At 39.0% G+C, this 18757-nt stretch overlaps 3 protein-coding genes across 10 annotated transcripts in view; 2 read left to right on the top strand and 1 right to left on the bottom strand.

Moving 5' to 3' along the window:
• LOC141822076 (MADS-box transcription factor 51-like) overlaps window positions 1–8364 on the top strand; it is a 56117-nt gene extending 47753 nt beyond the window's left edge. The window contains exons 2-6 of one of the 3 annotated variants that reach the window (XM_074709498.1): window positions 5627–5705; window positions 7314–7372; window positions 7446–7542; window positions 7822–7847; window positions 7931–8364. In XM_074709498.1, the coding sequence (XP_074565599.1) occupies window positions 5627–5705; window positions 7314–7372; window positions 7446–7542; window positions 7822–7847; window positions 7931–8015 (346 nt within the window). In that variant the 3' untranslated portion in view covers window positions 8016–8364. Of the gene's footprint in view, window positions 1–5626; window positions 5706–7313; window positions 7373–7445; window positions 7543–7815; window positions 7848–7930 lie in introns of all 3 variants that reach the window. The other 2 variants (XM_074709497.1, XM_074709499.1) reach the window with 2 other exon arrangements.
• A 2435-nt stretch (window positions 8365–10799) lies between these two features.
• On the top strand, window positions 10800–13005 carry LOC141822523 (uncharacterized). The gene is made up of 2 exons (XM_074709968.1): window positions 10800–11170; window positions 12841–13005. The coding sequence occupies exons 1-2, from the start codon at window positions 10857–10859 to the stop codon at window positions 12854–12856; spliced, it is 330 nt and encodes a 109-aa protein (XP_074566069.1). The 5' UTR covers window positions 10800–10856; the 3' UTR covers window positions 12857–13005.
• Window positions 13006–13428: 423 nt separating this feature from the next.
• On the bottom strand, window positions 13429–17541 carry LOC141821735 (F-box only protein 6-like). 6 transcript variants are annotated; one of them, XM_074709081.1, is made up of 2 exons: window positions 17358–17541; window positions 13429–14897 (listed from the first exon to the last, which is right to left on the bottom strand). In XM_074709081.1, exons 1-2 carry the CDS (start codon window positions 17486–17488, stop codon window positions 13664–13666), a joined length of 1365 nt encoding a protein of 454 aa, XP_074565182.1. In that variant the 5' UTR covers window positions 17489–17541; the 3' UTR covers window positions 13429–13663. The 6 variants fall into 6 exon arrangements, with proteins under 6 accessions (XP_074565182.1, XP_074565183.1, XP_074565188.1 ...); XM_074709082.1 differs by having other exon boundaries at window positions 17385–17541; XM_074709087.1 differs by having other exon boundaries at window positions 13429–14836; window positions 17358–17389.
• Between the last annotated feature and the right edge of the window lie 1216 nt (window positions 17542–18757).

Genomic DNA, 18757 nt, shown 5'->3' with positions numbered 1-18757 from the left:
ACAATGTGACAGAATGTTGTGGCTAAAGGAGGGTGAATAGGCATTTTCGATTTCTAAGATCGTGTTCTTATCTACTTATGTAGTGGTTTGTTGTTCTCCCAAGAACCACTACTTCCACAACCTATGAATTGTCACTCCCGAAATCCATTCATGCTTCGATACCTTCCGGTGGCAGAAAATCTTACAAATTTGTGTTCTTACAAGCAATATAATAAATACAATCATACAATCAATAACAAAAGAGAAATACAAATTAAGTTTTATATAGTTTAGATCTTATTTTGCTCGCTTTGAATTGCTCACTGGAAGCCTTAGAATGCAATAGTACTCGCCCAAAGGATCTCGAAGAACATTAGCAAAAAATCTTCAATGAAACGCTCTTTTATACCCGTTTGTCTGGGTTTAGAACCCACTAATCAGTCGACTGCTACATTACCTCCAGTTAACTACTCCACTATAGTATGTTTGAATTTGATCATTTGCTACAACTTTATCCACTCATTGACTCTTTCTTATTTTCCTAGTTTGACATCAGTCAACTCATATTAGCATCTCAATCAACTATTGATACACCAATCGAGTGGTTAGTTGATTAGTCGCAAAATAGAATCAAATAGAAACAATCTATTTGCTTTCATTGATAACTAACGCGACCGCTTAGACGAGTGCTACGCTAGTCAATCACTAATAGTGTTAGCCGATTATTTGATACCACAAATCTGATCAAATCAAAACTTCATAGTTTCTAAGTATTCAATTGACTAGATCATTCCATCAATTGACTATACCATCAATTGACTGCAAATCTATATCCGTCGCCTACTCTGATCTCGAAATTTAACCAAACCATAACTTTGTGGTTTCAATTTCATCAATCGGCTATTTCTCTTCACTTGTTGACTACATTCTGATTTTAATCATATTAAGGCTGAATTCATGCTGTGCTAAGAAAACCCATGTCTCAGGACTTATTTTTCTACCTAGTCTAAGTTGACTTTGACTTATCAAGATTTCATCCTTAGTATTCAATTGACCTCAACTTGACTCTTCGTGTCTCCAGAACTTCATCATGTCGAGAAGCCACCTCGTACCTCCAAGATTTCATTTTGCCAAGAAACCTCTATGGATTGGGGACTTCACCATGCCAAGAAGCCTATATGCTTCTGTGACTTCACCATCCCAAGAAGTCTCCATACTTTTGTGACTTTATCAAGCCAAGAAGCTTCTATACTTTCGGAACTTTATCTCTTGCCCCGTGTTCATTCCTCTAAGATTTCATCACTTATCAAGCATTCGGTCTTCTTTGTCTTGCTAGGACTTTATCACTACTAAACTTCCAATCCTCTGTGACTTGTGTAGGTTCCCAGCAATGTCTATCATGGAGTGCTCCTTGACACATTAAGACTTCCACTATTAAGCATTCAATCCTCTATGAGCTACCTAGACTTTCATTACTGTTATCCGTTTGGTCCTCTCTAACCTGGCTGCTTGGACTTCCATCAACTACAAACATCTAGTCTATTAGTTTATCTCAACTTATATAGACTTTTACTATCAACACCTTGTTGGACTCTACATTGTCAACACCTATTGCTCTTTTATGAATGATAACACCTACTAAACTTCTTAATCGCCAACTCCTTGTTGTACTTTCTCGATTGCCAAATGTCAGCACTTCCCGACTCACTTGGACTTTCCATTTGTTTAATGTTTTAGATTTCATCCAATATAAAATATCCGGTCAACTTTGATCTATTTATTTTCTCTAACTTAAGTAACATATTGCTCAAATATCAAAATATAAATCTTAGTTAATCTTATTATTAGTTGATTATATGAACACCACCAACATACATTATCATCAATTAAAACAAACATGTTGAGATAGTCATTGTGTTATTCAATACCACCAAAATGTGTAGGAACAAATGATAAAGTTAGTTCGAACTGAAATATCTCATATAAATCCATTTTCTAGAAATGTTCTTTGCCTTTAATGTTCATTCCAAATAGGTCCATTTGCTATGTTTTTCCATGGTTGGTAATTTGCATAATTATTTACAATTTTGATACTTCTGGTCCTAATAAATGCATCATAACATGATGGACCAAAATATCATCCTAACATTTCACTTGTTATGTACATTTTTCCATTCATGAACAATAGTATTTCTTAAGCTTAACGTGAGATGTCAATGGTGTTATCCCAAACTTTGCTATGTGAGCATGCTAAATTTATACACAGGTTAATCATGCATCTTTCTACTGTCCACCATAAACTCTATCATGATTCCATACACGTGAAGCCGAGAAAAATGTCCTCCCCTATAATGGGCAAGGGTCGAATCTCAACGAAACCGAGAAAAATACCCTCCCTCATAGTGGTCAATTACAACTTCTCGATTTACCTCTTCACAGATAGTTGTAGGACCGACTATGTGGGGTTGCCGGGGTGGTGGATTATACCTTTTGCTACAATGATTCCATACACGTAGAAATTCATATTATATAAGCAATCATGGCATATATGAAAGCAATCATGGCATATAAACATGGTATACCACTCATGAATCACTCTCATTAGCATGAATATAAATTTATTATTGTCTATTTAATACAAATTGCAAATGTATAAAAGTCATATTATTTAGCATGAAGGTTACGAAATACCTCTTAGAGATCCATTTTCTAGAGGTGTTCTTTGCCTTTTTACCTACCCAAGTAGGCCCATTTGTTATGTTTTTCACTTTAAGTCATATTATTTAGCATGAAGGTTACGAAATACCTCTTAGAGATCCATTTTCTAGAGGTGTTCTTTGCCTTTTTACCTACCCAAGTAGGCCCATTGTAACCTAATCCAAAATTGAGTTGCTATAGCTTTTTAAGGCACCGGTAAACTTCTCTACGGGCTTACTTAAGTTCACAAGTTGTGACTTGAGATCTTCATTTAAAACTTTGAGTTCCTCAATTCGAAGTTGTTCATTTTCATGTGATTCATCTCATGGTGGTGTTATCGTACTAATCTTGTCCTATGAGGTTGAAACTAATTTCTCTGGTGTTTGGTCTTTCTTTTGCCCTTCCTCAATGATTTTGATAAGCTAGTAATTGTATCAAGCAATTCATCAACTAGGGGAGAATTTATCATTTGTGTTGTGCAAAGCTCCCCTTGGCTAGTGCTAGAGTCTCCCTCATCACTTGAAGTTACTCTATCATGAACTGCCATTAGTGCTTGATGGTATATGCTTTTAGGCCTTTGTGCTTGTTCTTCTTTCTCGGACAACACCCCATCATGATCATTAGTGCTAGGTCTTGGTGCTACATTGTACTTGTTCCTTAGCTTTTCTTTTTTGTTTTTTTTTTTGGTGGGCGTTGATGTATCATCCCAAGTTGCTCACAAAGATGCATGTTTCTCTTACTTTTCTTCTTCCATATTTCCCCCCTTTTTTCTGCCTTTTGTGTGTCATTCATGGTTACAATTGAAGCATTGTACTATCCTCTTCTTTTCCCTATTACTCTTTTTCCCTTTTGAGTGTCTTTTTAATTTTCTTTTGCTGAAATTTCGAGTCTGCTTGAATGTCGTCTTCACTGCCACTGCAATCCTTCATCACTCTAATGAGGATGAAGATGGCGGTGATGAATACATAGAGGGGTGAAGACATTATCTCACCTGCTAATAGTATATATTTATCTCCCTTTGATACTATGATCTTCATAAATCCGTCAATCAAGTCAAGGAGATCTTGTGGATCATAAAGTTGTAGTTCTCCCTTTGAGGATATGAAAGCAATGATGAAAGTAATCATGAAGTTCAACCTCTGCTCACTACTAAGACATCAGATAACTCAAGTATTACCACGAAGATCCATTTCTCACAATTTGATAGCTTGGTAATATTCTACCCACCAAGCATGGCCAACAGACCTCGTGGATCAGAAAACAATAACTCTCCCTTTAAAGATTTAAAAGTAATGATGAAACCAATCAATGAGGAGAACTGACAATACTAGCCACAATTCACATCCCAATTGCCTACCTTCATTACTAGGGCATTCAATAATGCAAGATTATCTCTGCCACCCACTATTTGAATTGAATCCAATAGCCTAGCAATATTCACACCTTGCGCCAATGTGGGCATTGTTGATTCAGCTCATGACCCAACAATTTGTGTATTTCATCAGCTATTTCTAGATCTTTACAGACCGAACGGAGCATTAATTGTTTCCAGTCATCACGTCTAATGTATGCTTTTGCTCATTAGTTTTGTTTATGTAACAAGTTGAACATAGATTTCTGCTTTGTCTTATGAGAGGTCTTGGGTTTATAGATTTATTGGTATAGTTGGATTAGTCCTACATTAGTAGTACTACGTTTAAGGTTTTATTATAAATTGTATATATATCCATGTTATAGAGTAAGCTTAAAATGTCTAATCTTGTTAGTGCCTGGCATCGTCCGACCTAGGTCATGCCGGCCACAATATGAAAAAGGAAAAGACAAAGCGAACCCATGTACTCAGCACGGCTATAATCTATTCATCTCCATTGACACCACTAAATATGGTGCATCCCCTCGAAAACTTTAAGCTTATGGATGTCAACACAAACAATAACAACAACCTATTGTTTCCAACTAAATGCTATTGCTTTATGTATCTTATCCTGCTACTTGAGATGTATCAATTTGACTTGAATATGCTAAAATATGATGACTGAGTTTGTTTGTTGAACTAAACACAAAGAGAAAAGTTTGCCTCTGATAAAATATAAATGACAGAAAAATAAAACAAAAAAGACATGTATATTTAACAAAAAGGAAAAAGAAAGAAAGGATAATTACACTTCACTGTACAGATACACCATGAGTCTATGAACGCTTGCAGAGTAGCAGTAAAACTACAATGAGGTGACTATAGAGCAGGTGTCTTGTTACATATGTTCTACTACGAGTAGACTTTGAATGTAATTTTATTGTGGGTTAAGCATGCTAAATGCACGTGAAATCTTTGAATATTAACCTAATTTGAGTTTTTATTACATGATGAATCAATAAGGGACGACTACTGAGAATAATATGTTGCTGTTTATGATACAATGGTTGAACTGTTCAAATTATGCTGTATTATATTGGCAACTAGATATTGATCTCAAAGAGAGAATTTCAAGGTTTGATTTTTTAAGGCATGGCAACATAAAATGGCATACGCGTCCTCAGAAGGATTTGACAAAATAAATTTTTGAACTTTAAGGAAAACAAAATCAATATTATGGCATCCAAAAGGGCATTTAGTGTTTAGTACCTCTTGGCATTGCTGAGAGCCATGTGAACAACTGATGTTTGTGATGTCTTCTTGCCACCAAACTTATGTAGTACTAACTGGAGAAACATAGTTCAGAAGGCATGTAATATAAAGTTTACTTATTCAAACCTTGACATACTTCCACAATCCCTAAAAGATTGTGATATGAATAATATTCAATACTTGACAGAGTTATTGATTTTCCAAGTTATACATAACAAGACCTTACTAAAAGGAGAAATCTAGTCATATTATGATAAATTGCTGTAGTACTCTCTTCTCTATGTACATTGTACAGCTGCTGATAGACTGTATTGTTTGGTTCAGTCTGGAGAGCACAATGGAACGGAGCAAGAAATATGTGAATTCAGAGAAAACAGTTGACAAACTTGATGTTAACGCTCAGGTAACTCCTAGTGTTCATCATATTCCTTTCCATTCCGTGGTTTAGTAATACATTTGAGCAGCTTAACAGTAACTCAATACTACCATGAGAAGCCATTTGGGCATTGTTCAACAGGGAGAAAATGATTATTTGAAAATTCTATTGGCAGGGTCTGAGTTAGGCAGGCCATCATTCTCTATGCCTATCCACTCTTGATCTCACATTCTTTGGAACGAAATGGTTCTAGAGGGACAAAATGGTCCCTATCTAAAGATGAACTAGATTTTAAACTCATTTGACAAAGTCTTTGTATCTAACAAAGATGATGATCCATAGTGACAATGGAGCACACTAGACTAAAAATCACTCTAGAGGATAAAAAAAATCCCTTTGATATTCGTCTTTTTCTCTTTCAAACTCTCTTCATTAGAATAAAAAATTCACTCTAGACTCTAGAGGAATGATATCTTTTCGTGTATTTCTGTAGTTGCTAACCTTTAAGGGTGGCATAATGTTTTTGTACAGAACAATGGGGATCCATAATGGCATTGTAGAACACAATCTAAACAGACCCTAGTCTAGACATCAGATGTAGAAGAATCTTTTCAATTCATTTCCAAGTATTTTAGCAAGAAGAGATAACTACTTGCAAGAGGAATCAAGATTACAAAACAGAAAAAAAAAATCTTCAAAGATACTACGCATGGCATGAATCAGAAAGGTATTTAGTTGTTTCTGGTCCAACTAGGAACAGGGGGCAAAAAGAAACAATGGCCTGAAAATCCATAGAATCTGATCCCAAACATTGGATATAAAATTTTAAGTCAGTCATTGTTGACAATGGAAAAGTAAATATCATATCCATAGAATAAGATGTCTTGTTCCCCATATAGATCAACTTAAAATATATGGCTTATCCCCTAAACATCATGAGAATGAATGGCAGTTGACTTATACCATAGACAAGCTTATCATCATTGAGGCCATGCTTATTGTGTTTTTATATGATTGAATGTTTCCTGTCATTTTGAAGAAAGCACCAATATCTAACCAAGGTGATCTGTTTTGATTGCTCCCATTAGGATAGTGGTAGTTCGACTGATGTACTCAACATTTCTAATTTTCAACCTGATTCAAATTCTTCAATTTTTTTTTTAAGTATAAAATGTCTATTAGTAGATCCTGCCCGTAGTGGGAGATGTCTGGCAAAACAAACAAAAGCAACCAAACTGTGGAACTCACACTGATAAATTAATCCTAAATTATCTCAATGTTGTTTCACCAGTTTCTAAATAAGCAAAATTTTCATTCTATACAGAACTTCGCGTGATATTTGACACTGCCAGTATTGTCAGGAAAGACAACAATCTTATTCTTTTGGAATCTTCCTATATAAATTTAAAATTTTTGAACTCATAATTCTAGATTACTGTTGTGTCATAACTAATATATACCTGCCTACTTATATATATGTATGTATGTATCAGATTATTGGTCTTATATTTTCAGTTTCTACTGAAAAATGTTTCAGTTGTCTTCAGCATCACAAAAGTGGGGAACTAATGCAGGGTATGTTATACTCACCTTACTTTCTTATTGCGATATTAATTTCTTTCATTATAACAACAGAGTCATGAAGAAACTGCTTGTCTAGGAGATGATCCCAAATTGCTGGAGATTGGTAAAAGGTTGGCGTATTTCCGACCATGTCAATTCCAAATTCCATGAATGCCACCTAAAATTATCCTAGTTTCTTGGCAGATTACATGAGAGAAAATTTTCAAAGTTAAATGCAGATGAGCTTGAAGCATTGGAGAAAGACCTAAGCTATGCATTAAATGGCACAAGAAAAAGAAAGGTGAAGTACAATCACCAATCATAGTTCTTCCATCTTCACTGATTTTCCATGCATGTAATAAACAAGAATATAGACATGTATCTATTGATTAAAAAAAATAGATGAATGGAGAAGGCAATTAGATTGCATCTTATAGGACTAGACTCAACAACTGAAAAGAAAAACTGAAAAAATAAAAGTAAAACAAAATGTGGATCGTTGGGCAAGCAGTAAGAAAAGCTCGTGTACCTCTACATGAACATGCATGGCTGATCGAGTGGATTGTTTGTCAAGGTCCAGGAGATGCCATTACCAGAGGAGTGGAGGTACCTGGAAGATGCGAGAAACACATCGGCTATACATTTTCTTTCCATTCGATAAGTTCTGACTCTGTTTTCCTTCAAGACAGGCGGCAGTTGGCGTTCGTATACAGGGCAACGGTGTCCACGTCGACGCCGGCAATAAAGATGCCAGCATCGGGAACGAGAAGATGATGGATCGCGGTGGCGGATGAAGGACCACCGTGCTGGGGGGCAGCCGGACGTCGACACGTTGAACGCGGTGCTTTGCTGACCACTCCATGCACTGTGACCTTTTGAACCTGCACCGCTTTCACTTCACTGCCTTTACAAGTGTTCAAAAATCGAAACTACCTTGGGCGACTTTTCCGTACGATGAATGGCTTCCAGTTATTTTAATGGCATATTTCGACTTTCACATGGCAGATTATTCTAAAGGTCTCACGTACGTAATCATCCTCCCTTTCTCAAGAACATCTATAAAAAAAAATGCTACGGTTTATCTGATATCATATTAATATGGTTGATCAATCTATTTGTTTAAGCTTGCTTGACTTGCCTGACCTCTTGGATCATCCTCCCTTTCTCAAGAACATCTATAAAAAAAAATGCTACGGTTTATCTGATATCATATTAATATGGTTGATCAATCTATTTGTTTAAGCTTGCTTGACTTGCCTGACCTCTTGGGTCCTCTTTAGGTTATTGTGGGTGGGGTTGTAAATGATTTGAATGTTCATGAATAAGTTTGATGTTAGATTTAATAAGAACTTATTCGTATTCGTTCAATATATACAAGATTAATTAAATAAATAATATTTAAATAATTTATTAAATTAAATAAATAATATATATATATATATATAGAAAATTGATCTGCCGCGCGACTGATTCCTGTGCACCCGTGCGCGAATCAATCCCGACCGTCCATTTTTGCGATGTACAGTATTTCTCCTCGGACGTTTGCCGTTTCTCCGCCGCTGTTCACCGCCGTCCGGCCATCTCCGGCCACCGGACCGGCGGCGATGGATGCGCAACTCGCCGGCGTCGGGTCCGGTGGCTGTATTTCGGCCAAATTCGGTCGGAATTCAGTCAAATTTCGGCCGAAATCGGCCAACAACTACTGTTGGCCGATTCCGACCGATTTCCGTTGAAATCGGACAAGGGTCGTTCTGTTGCGTTTCTGGCCGGAATCCGGCCCCGGCCGGAGCGCCGGCGAGCTGGCTTTCCAATGCGTCCGGTCCGGCGGCCGTCGGTGATCGGACGGCGGCGCGACGGTGGTGGAAGCGACGGTGGGTCGGAGCTGTCGTGCAGGTGTCGTGCGGGATGCGTCGCGCGGCAGATCAGGACTCATATATATATATATATATATAGAGGAATGATATCCCGCGCGACAGAAAATCGCGACTCCCCTACGCGACCGCCGACCTCCCGCCGTTCATCGCCGTCGTTCTTCGCCGTCCGGTCACCGCCGGCCACCATCCCGGGCTCGTTGGAAGCGCAACTCGACGGCGCACACATCGGCACTGGATTCCGGCCGGATTGGGCCGGAATTCGGCCGGAATTCCGGCCGAAACACAGCAGACGCGATGAACGCCGATTTCGCCGGATTCCGGCCAAATCGGGGCCGGAATCCAGCCGCGGTCGACGCGCCCGGCGCCGGCGCGTCGACCGCGGCCGGAGTCCGGCCCCGATTCGGCCGGAATCCGGCCGGATTCTGGCCGAAATCGACCGCCAGCGTCTGGCGGCGATTTCGGCCGGAATCCGACCGTCCGGCCCCGATTCGGCCGGAATCCGGCGAATTCCGGCCGAAATCGGCCAACAGTGTCTGTTGGCCGATTTCGGCCGGAATCGGCCGGATTCCGGCCGAATCGGGGCCGAACTCCGGCACCCGCCGGACCGCCGGTGAGTTGCGGTTCCAATGGGTCCGGTCCGGCGGCAATCGGTGGTCGGACGGCGATGAACGGACGCCGGGAAGCGGCGAACGTCCGAGGAGAAACACTGTGCAATCGCGAGAAATGGACGGCTGAGATCGGGATGCGCACGAACGCGCATCGGGCGGTTGCGCAGGATATCAAAACCGTATATATATATATATTTGTGGTATCAAATTAATAACCAATCAAACAAGTTTAAAATATAAAAATTTTAAATAATTAAATAAGTTTAAATTAAGAGTTTGATAACATTTATATGAATAAGTTTAAGTCAAGTTTGAATCAAGCTAAATTAAGTCATGTTTAAATAATTATTTTAACGGTTTGATTCATTTTAGATTTAATTTGGGTTGATTACTTTATTAAATAAATTTGAACATCATAAAATTTGATTAGTTTACCGCTTTGGTTGTGTGTGCACGCTTGGGTTGTTCATCTTGGCAAACCTACTTGATGAGATAGACTTGGCTCGATTAACTTGACCACATTTGATTGACTTAGCTTGACCAAATTGAGCAACTTATTGTGGTCCTCTTGACTTGATTGGCCCACTTGGTTCAATTGACACATTTGATTGACTCATGTGGTCGATCGATGCGGTTGAGTTGATAGATGGGGAACGGTTTGGCAAACAGGTTGAGTGACTTCCGTGGAGAGAGCAGCTTGAGCTAACCTAGTGTACCTAGCAAGGTGATCAGCACAAATAGATTGCCCAACCCAATCTATTAAATAAATTTAAAATATAAAAATTTAAAATAATTAAATAAATTTGAATTGAAAACTCAAAAAAAATCAAATTAAATTTAATAATCTTTTTAATAATTTAATTTATTTTAGATTTAATTTAATTTGATTCGATCATCATCAAATAAATTTCAACATAGTAAAATTGAACTTGACTTATTTGTTAGTCAGCGCAATTTAATAAATATAAACGTTCCTTCTTTTTCTTTTTTCCCTAAATGGCAAATGGCGCTTATGAGATAACCTTCCACTTCACCGACGCTATCCGTTCCAATCCGCCCTTTATTTGGCTCCCTTTTCTCTCTCCTCGGTTTCTCTAGTTCCATTCTTTCGCCCTCTTCCCTTCGACCTCATCATGCTCCACGGCGGCCAGCAGCGCCAGCCCCGGCCGCCCTCCGTCGATCTCTGCGCGCTCCTCCTCGCTGCCTTCCGCGCCTCCCATCTCCTCCCTCGACTCTCGCCGGCTGGCCTGGCCTCGTTCCTCCTCGGGGCCTCGCTCAGCATGATGCTTGGCGGCTCCATGACCTTCCTGCTCGGCTTTCTTATGTTCCCCTGGGTGATGGGACTCGTCGCGCTTCTCTATCTGGTCGGCATCGTCTCCAATTTGTCCGGATTGGGCAGGGCGATTATTTGCCGGATTTCCCCTCTCGAATCCCAGCGCGATGTCAGGTACGGAGACGGCTTCGGAGTGTGTTTTTGTTTCGGTTTTCTCGTCCCTTTTCCCATTTGGTGGCCTGTTTTCGTTTGCGATTGCTCTGATCTTTGGTTGGATTATCAGATCCTTACTTTTGTCTTTGTAAAGAAATATGATTATTTGGTGCAAGAGAGAGAGAGAGAGATAGAATGGTTCCCTCGAGCATTCAATGGGTTTGTGTTGGAAAGGACCTATTTTAGGTTAGAATTGATGTCACTCGATAGGCCCCAGAAAAGTCGGATCACGCACAAAAGCATAAAACATAGAGACATTGCATGCATTGGTAGTGTTTCCCAGTCGATTGATTAGATATACATTGAATTTTTGTCACAAAGTTATTGATTTACTACTTTTTAGTTTTTTTTTTTGGTTTCGGTATGAACTGTTTTTCAGAAAGCTAAAGCTATTGCTAGGAACAAGAAGTTATGTTGTGTATTTGATAAAGTGGCCAGATGAAATTATGAGAGTAAGGACTGATGTTTCTGCAATAATTTTATTCCAAACTTCATAAGTTATGCAGGCGGATGGGGCTAACATATTTTGAGTTATTGAAATGGGCAAAATCATAAACTATATAGCTTATGGCTATAAATGACAATTTTTTAAGTGCTCAGTATCTTAGAAATGACAATTAAAGATGGTTGAATGGTTATTAAACAATTGGCAATTTCCCAGAGCTCTGGTTCCTGATCCTGCAATGTCTACTATCATTATATAACTATGATTGTTTGATATCTTCATACATCCTAGTTCATCAGAAAATTTTCAGGTACATGTTTAATTTATACAATGCCCGCAATGCTTCAAGGCCTTGCCCTATATAGCTTCAAGACCAATAGGTTTTTACAGTTGATTTTTTGTCTGTGGATGAAGAATTTTATTTTTGAAAAGGTGGTCGGACTATATGTGTCTAGGTGTTAACGTTCAGCCAATCTTCTCTTTTTTATTGATGAGGATGGAGATCATTTTGTTTACGTCCAGTGACTTCTATATCTAGGTGCTACTTACTATTTCTGATCTTGCTCATGGTTTGGCTCGACTCAATTTGGTTTCTCTGTTGAATTCCATTCCATTTGTTTGTTTGTTGTTTTCTGATTAATTCATATTTGGTTTGACTGTTTCGGTTGTTAAACTGTTACAATGCTCTGTCTGGGGGTGTCTCTGCAAGTAGCCACCACCTGAGATAATAACTCACGGGACTCACCAAGAATTTGAAATTGAGAACGTTTGCAAACCATTTAAAAAAGAATGAAGATCTCAGATATACGATACCTTTACTCGATCCAAATAACATGTGTTTTGTGTACACATTTAATGTGGCAATATTGGTCCAGAAAACCATTTTCACCATATGTTCTTTCACAGTTCCTTTTGATCAGAACAGATAAATATAGCACGAAGTTCAAATCATTGTGTGAACTAGTTGGTGGTTGCGTTTGTATTAGTTTCTACTTGATCCATATACTTGGTTTTGTTGTTGTTGTTGTTTCAACCACTTCCTACTTGGCAAGAGCTACTCATTTGTTTGTAATCTGGTGGAGAATTCTTGTTATTCTATGATTGCTCAAGCAGAATTGAACTGGTATATGTGGCAATGAAATTAGTTTCTTTTTTTTTTCTAACAGATATATGTGAAACTCTTCAGATCACCTATTTTCTGAGCTTCTGACTTCTCGGATGCGAAGTGGAGCTTTACCATCAGATAGGAGTCTCTCATAGCTGCAGCCAGATGCAAGTTTTTGCCGGCCATGTTCCAGCTTGCTCCATGCTAATTGAAGCCATTTGTTGTATCCGATCCGATCTTCTCTGTCTAAATGCGCGCATCAAATCTGTTGGTCCTCATGTTTTTCAGGATCTGTAGATGGCTCCATCTGCACTTTCAATAATGGATGTTGAAGAGTATTTAGTTTAAAATTAAAGTAATATTTAAACAAGTTGACCACTACCAGCGGCCCCGAGAGCACGAGATTACCTCACGTAGGGCCACTGTGATGAATCCTTTCCTTCGTTTTTTTTCTCTCTTTCCTTCCCCTTTCCCTCAAGATTTTTTTTTCTTTTCTTTTTTCCTTTCCGTCACCTTTCCCTAGCGATTTCTTCCGACCGTAAATCCCTTTCCTTCCCCCATTCCCTCTTTCGAAGTAAACAGAGGCTTAACGTCCAGGTTCTTCGTCGTTGCAGCCATCCTGAGCATGATTCTCGTATACACGACCAAGATCGTCTACGCCAACATATATGAGAATCAGGTGTGAAGAAGTTTATGAAGAAGCATATGTGATGCCTTGAATGTGAATGTGATTGACATACTGGACTCAAGCAACCATTAAGGAAACAGGATAGCTTTACTCTTGATTCTGGGTAAGGCATTCACTTCGGCACCAGGGCTTGGTGCTTCTTTGATTTGCGAGGGCACCATTCTATTCAAAGCCAATGTTCATATCTTTATTCAAAGGCAAGAAAGGGGGTGGTCATCAAGCAAGAGCAGTTGGGAATGGATGAAGTGCAGTTCCACAGGCTATCGTCTGTCTCTTCTTACCGTGGGGGTGCAAGCACTCCGGCACGCGCTGCCATTCCTTTGTAGCCAAATTGCATATGACCAGACGGTTCATCCGCTTCGACCTCAACGAAAGCATGAGCAAGCCATGGTTGCCCAGGCATGTCATCCGGACGTGCTTACCGTAAAGCTCTAAGCACCAGATGTTTGGCATTCTGTCCACCTCCTTCCAGAGGAGAGTCATCTTCTGCATCTCCCATACGTAGACGCAATTCGCGGCGTTCTTAGTCACCAACCCTACTAGCAAAATCTGGCCCTCATACTCTGCTAGTGTGTGGTCTGTAAGATGCGGCGGCGAAGGGATGAGGAACTGCTTCCAGACACCAATGGCCACATCATACGCCAAGATGCCACTGGGTTCAGTGTGCATGAAGTAGATGGTACTGCCAATAGATACAGTTTGTGACCTGAAATTCAAAGAGAATGGAAGCTTGATGGTTGGAGGGAAACCAGCACAATGTGTCCAACTGTTGTGAATGGAGTCGTAGATCTCGTGATCCCCATTGCATCCTAGCCACATTATTTTGTATCCATTGCCTGCAGTCTTACCGTTCAGTATCATCCCGACGGCCACACGGGACCAGACTTGGTAAGATCTTGGTGGAAGTTCTTTAAATGAGCCCGTTAGAGGATTGCTAACGTAAAAGTTTTTGTGTGCCAAATCTAAGAAGCAGATGAGACCGCCAGCTGAGGCTACAGGAAGAAATACCGTCTTTGTCGGCAGGAACGGAATGGAGATATGATGCCACTTCCTCCGGGCGGGATTGTACATGACTCCTTTGGCTATGTTTTCGTGAGTGACGGCGTAGAACCAAGGATGTAACTGTGGAACTTCTGCAATCTGATGGGAGAAGGTGGTAGAGGACAATAAAGAATTCCATTTTCTGCATACAGTCCGGAACCTGAAGAAGGATTCTGTAGGGAGTCTTGCAATGACAGCTTCAAAAAGATCTTCTGGAAAATTTTTCCAGATTTGCTGGTCCATTATGTCACTTGAAATCGATGAAATTGCTTTTGCAGGGTTACCTTTTCTCTGTCTCTTGCAAGGTGGAGACTCAAGAACTTCAACCATCTTTGTGCCAGACTTATCCTTCATTAAAAGACCACAGAAGTCATATTCCAGTGGGTTATTAAACTCTAATATAAACAACCTGCAAGTGGCAAGTTATTAAAAAAGGGTTATATCAATCTTTGCTTGAACAGTAAATAAGGATACCACAAAAAATTGATGATATGCAGTAATAGCTGGAAGAAACTATCCAATTTATCAAATCAAATATATGATCATATGGGAAAACAATTACAGCACATTAAAAACAATTAGAACAGTTCAAACTGGCCCTCATCCTTAAGCTGAGTTTACATGGACGAAAAGAAACCACGAAGAAAAGTGGAAGTGAGAGGAGAAAGGAAAACAAAATGAACACAATTCTCTCCTTACTTGGGGTTAGATGGTAAGGAGAAACAAAAGTTGATGTCTCTCCACGTTGTTCTTTGATTGAAGTGAAAATTCAAGGGATACAAATTTATTTTACATTAATTCCTTGAACTGTTATCTTAATACATCCTTTTCACAACCTGCAACTCTTTTGTGCTCTAGAAAATATATTCAAATTTATAATAGAAAATAAATCTAAAAATCATCACAAATTTAAATCAAATATAATCTTCAAAAATAAAGTAATTATTACTACTTCCAACCAAATTTTAACCGAACGTAACATATTGATACACTGTCAATGCTTATATTTACTATAGTTATATATAATTATAATTTTATTGTAAATTGTATAACTTATATAATTAATATTCTAACTAATTTATAATTATATAACTATTATTATAAGTTATATAACTTATGTAATTATAATTCAATGCAACTAATTTAAATATTCATAAAATTAGGGCATCATGCACATCCCAAATTACTTGAATGTGCAAAGGCTGAATCACGCACGCCATTGCACATTCATTGTTGATCCTAAATGCCCAAAATCAAAATTGAGAGTAGATGCAAAGGATGAAAAGAAGTTTGACACGATCTCATTGAACCCTAATTTTCTTGTCATTTGCTAGCATGTTCTCTCTCAATCTATCTTGGCATCACAGAAATCAAAATACGAAGAAGAAGCCTCATCAACATTTGTAGACCTTTTGCATGACCTTGTCAACATTGCAAAAACCCTCAACAACCTTCACTGTGACTATGAGTCATGATATTGAAGTTGTCTTGTGTGTCAATTGGCGAGCGGAATGGTAATTTCCCTTCGTGTATCACTGACACTGCTCAACATTTAACTTTTTTTTCAGAATCAGAACAATAGTAGATGGCATTAACACTTCCACCATCACCTAATCATACTTTTATTCTAAGGGAATGAATTATAATATATTATAAAAGTTAGGGATAATTTAGCCATTTAATTGAACAGGAAAATACATTACCTTGCTTAATTTTGAGTGAAGTAATTTGAAGAATTAAATACCGGTTGTTATTGACTTAGCACATCAAGGTTCAAATACTGGTAAAGGAAGATACCATTTGATATACAATTTCTAGTGTTTCTATTTCAACAGACATGGAGAGGTATAATTTGGTATGCCTGTCAAATAACTTGACAAGATCAGTAGCTGATCATAACTTAATCCTTGATAGCTAAAAACAATCATAAATATTAGCAAAGAACAGTAGCTGTATAAGAACCAACATGATTACAGATTTTTAAAAAATGTATTATTTCTAACTGAAATCATATATTACTATTCATCCATCATGATGCTTCTAATTTGGCTGAGTGCATATCTCACTTTCAATGCTTTTTAAACTTCACTAAATATGTTTTTAAAACTTCTAATTTGGCTTAGAACAGCTGCAGGAATCATACATGTTTTTAAAACTTGGATAGGTATGTCCAAACAATTGATGCAACATAGAGGCCAAAAACAGGATCTGAGCAGGTAAGCATCACTGCCAATGCTGCTTAAAACCCCTTAGCCCTGCTATCTCATCATCCCATTCCAAAGCTGCAAAGGGTGATAAGTCACTATCCATTATCAGTGGACTATTGCGCACAGAATTATGAATGGAAGTTGCAAGAACATAACTCCTGCAAATTTTATTTTATTTCTTGGAGATTATTCTTTCTATTTTCCTTTATACTAGAGCCTATGAACTTTTCCCTTAGTAGCTATATGAAATTGGGTAGCAATGCACCATTTGTACAACCATCACAAGTTACAGACATCCATGCCTAACCAATGACTTGATGGATGACTCTAAACAGCCTCAAAATTTGACAGTTCTAGGAAGCTAATCAAAATCAATTTTCGAAAGATGAAATATCCAATTCAAGTTTCACAGAGACGACCGCCAGTGGAAGATACCCCATGTTAATTGAGACAAAAGGACTGCCCACTCCAACCAATTATAGCAATTTTCAATTGTCCCTTCTACGCCACGAGGATGTTCAAGCCCCATCCACGCTCTTTCTCTTCAACATCAATCATTTTCAAGACAGCGTGCATTTCAACTATCCTACAGCTTCCAAACTCACATAACCACCGGGATGGAAAGATCCGAAATCAAACCAAACAAGAGAGGAAAAACGCACAAGGAGAGGGAGAGTGTAGGCATTTGCCTGGGATTGATTCGATGAGGTCGGTCAAGACTGGGCGAGGCGATAAGTTGGCAGAGCTCCCGGATCTTCCGGACGACCTGTCTCAGCGCCGCCGCCTCATCCATCCGCTACTTCCTCCGCCACCGTCGCGGTCGCCGCGGTCTCTTCCCCCATCCTTCCTGCCGTTCTTCCTTCTCTACCATCTCAAAAGTCCCACGCCCCCCTCCTTTTACCCACGTCACACGGACTACCAACAAGCCCCTCAACTCCCCCAAATTTACCATATTTGCCACCGTGACTTAGAGCCGTCAAACGGGCCAACTTACGACAGAACGGACCAACCCATAATGAACCCATCATATGACAGGGCGGGGCGGCCCGACCCACCAATTAGGTGGATTGTGAAATCTCCAATCCAACTCAATTCAAGGTGAGCCGCGGATTAGGCGGACTAACTTGCTAGCCTATTAAAAAAAATTTTAAAAATTTAAAAATTTTAAATTTTAATTATAATTTAAATTGATTAATTTAAAATTTTTTAATTTAAATTATAATTTTTAAACTTGAATTGTAATTTAAATGGATCAAATCCATTAATTCATTAAGTTTTATACTTTAATTTTAAAATTTAAAATAAATAAATAAACTTTCTCAATCCGCGGACCAATCCAAGCTCGCTGCGGGCCAACCCAGGCGGGACGCGGGCCTAGGCGGGCCAACCCATCTAAACCCATCTTAAAATTGATTGATAAAATTTTAATCCAACCCATCTAAATTACTTGGCAGAACGGACCAACTCGACGGGTCTAATCCAAATTGACGGCTATACTGCGATTGCGATCTGCGGGCCGGGTCGCATCTATCCAGCAATCTGCGGAGAAAACAAAAAACAAAGCTTCACTTTTTTCTTCTGTAAAAAAGTAGAATCCGCCACCTTAGCGGTCTCACATGATCGGCCTCACGACCATTTATGAAGAGGTAAATCAATAAACTGCAGTTGATTACGACGCAGGAGGGTATTGCCTGGCTTCGTTAGGATTCGAACTCTTGTCCTCTTCTATAATTTTATTACGTCGTAACTAACTCAACTATGTCTCAGAAGTTCACGCCGCATACAAACCATTTGCGGGCATCAATTCTGCACGCAGCACTCACGTGCTTGACATGGCTTATTTCTCCGGTTTTAAACCGAACCGAGCGGTTCAATCTCATAATCATTCTTCACAGTAGAAGCAACAGTTGGATCAATATATTCCTCTGGCGCCATGATTAATCCCAATAATTCTCTTTTATTTTGTCTCTTCGTAATAATTGTCCAGTTAACTTGGCACAAAAGACTCGGCTTCTCTTTTGACCCCTACTCGATCTTGTTCAAACCTCCAATGATGGTAAAC

The sequence above is a fragment of the Curcuma longa genome, chromosome 2, assembly GCF_044706935.1.
Source record: "Curcuma longa cultivar G26 ecotype Majalengka, Jawa Barat chromosome 2, ITB_CL_G26_1.1, whole genome shotgun sequence".
In the NCBI taxonomy this organism is placed as follows: domain Eukaryota; kingdom Viridiplantae; phylum Streptophyta; class Magnoliopsida; order Zingiberales; family Zingiberaceae; genus Curcuma; species Curcuma longa.
This window is presented reverse-complemented; position numbering and strand designations above follow the sequence as displayed.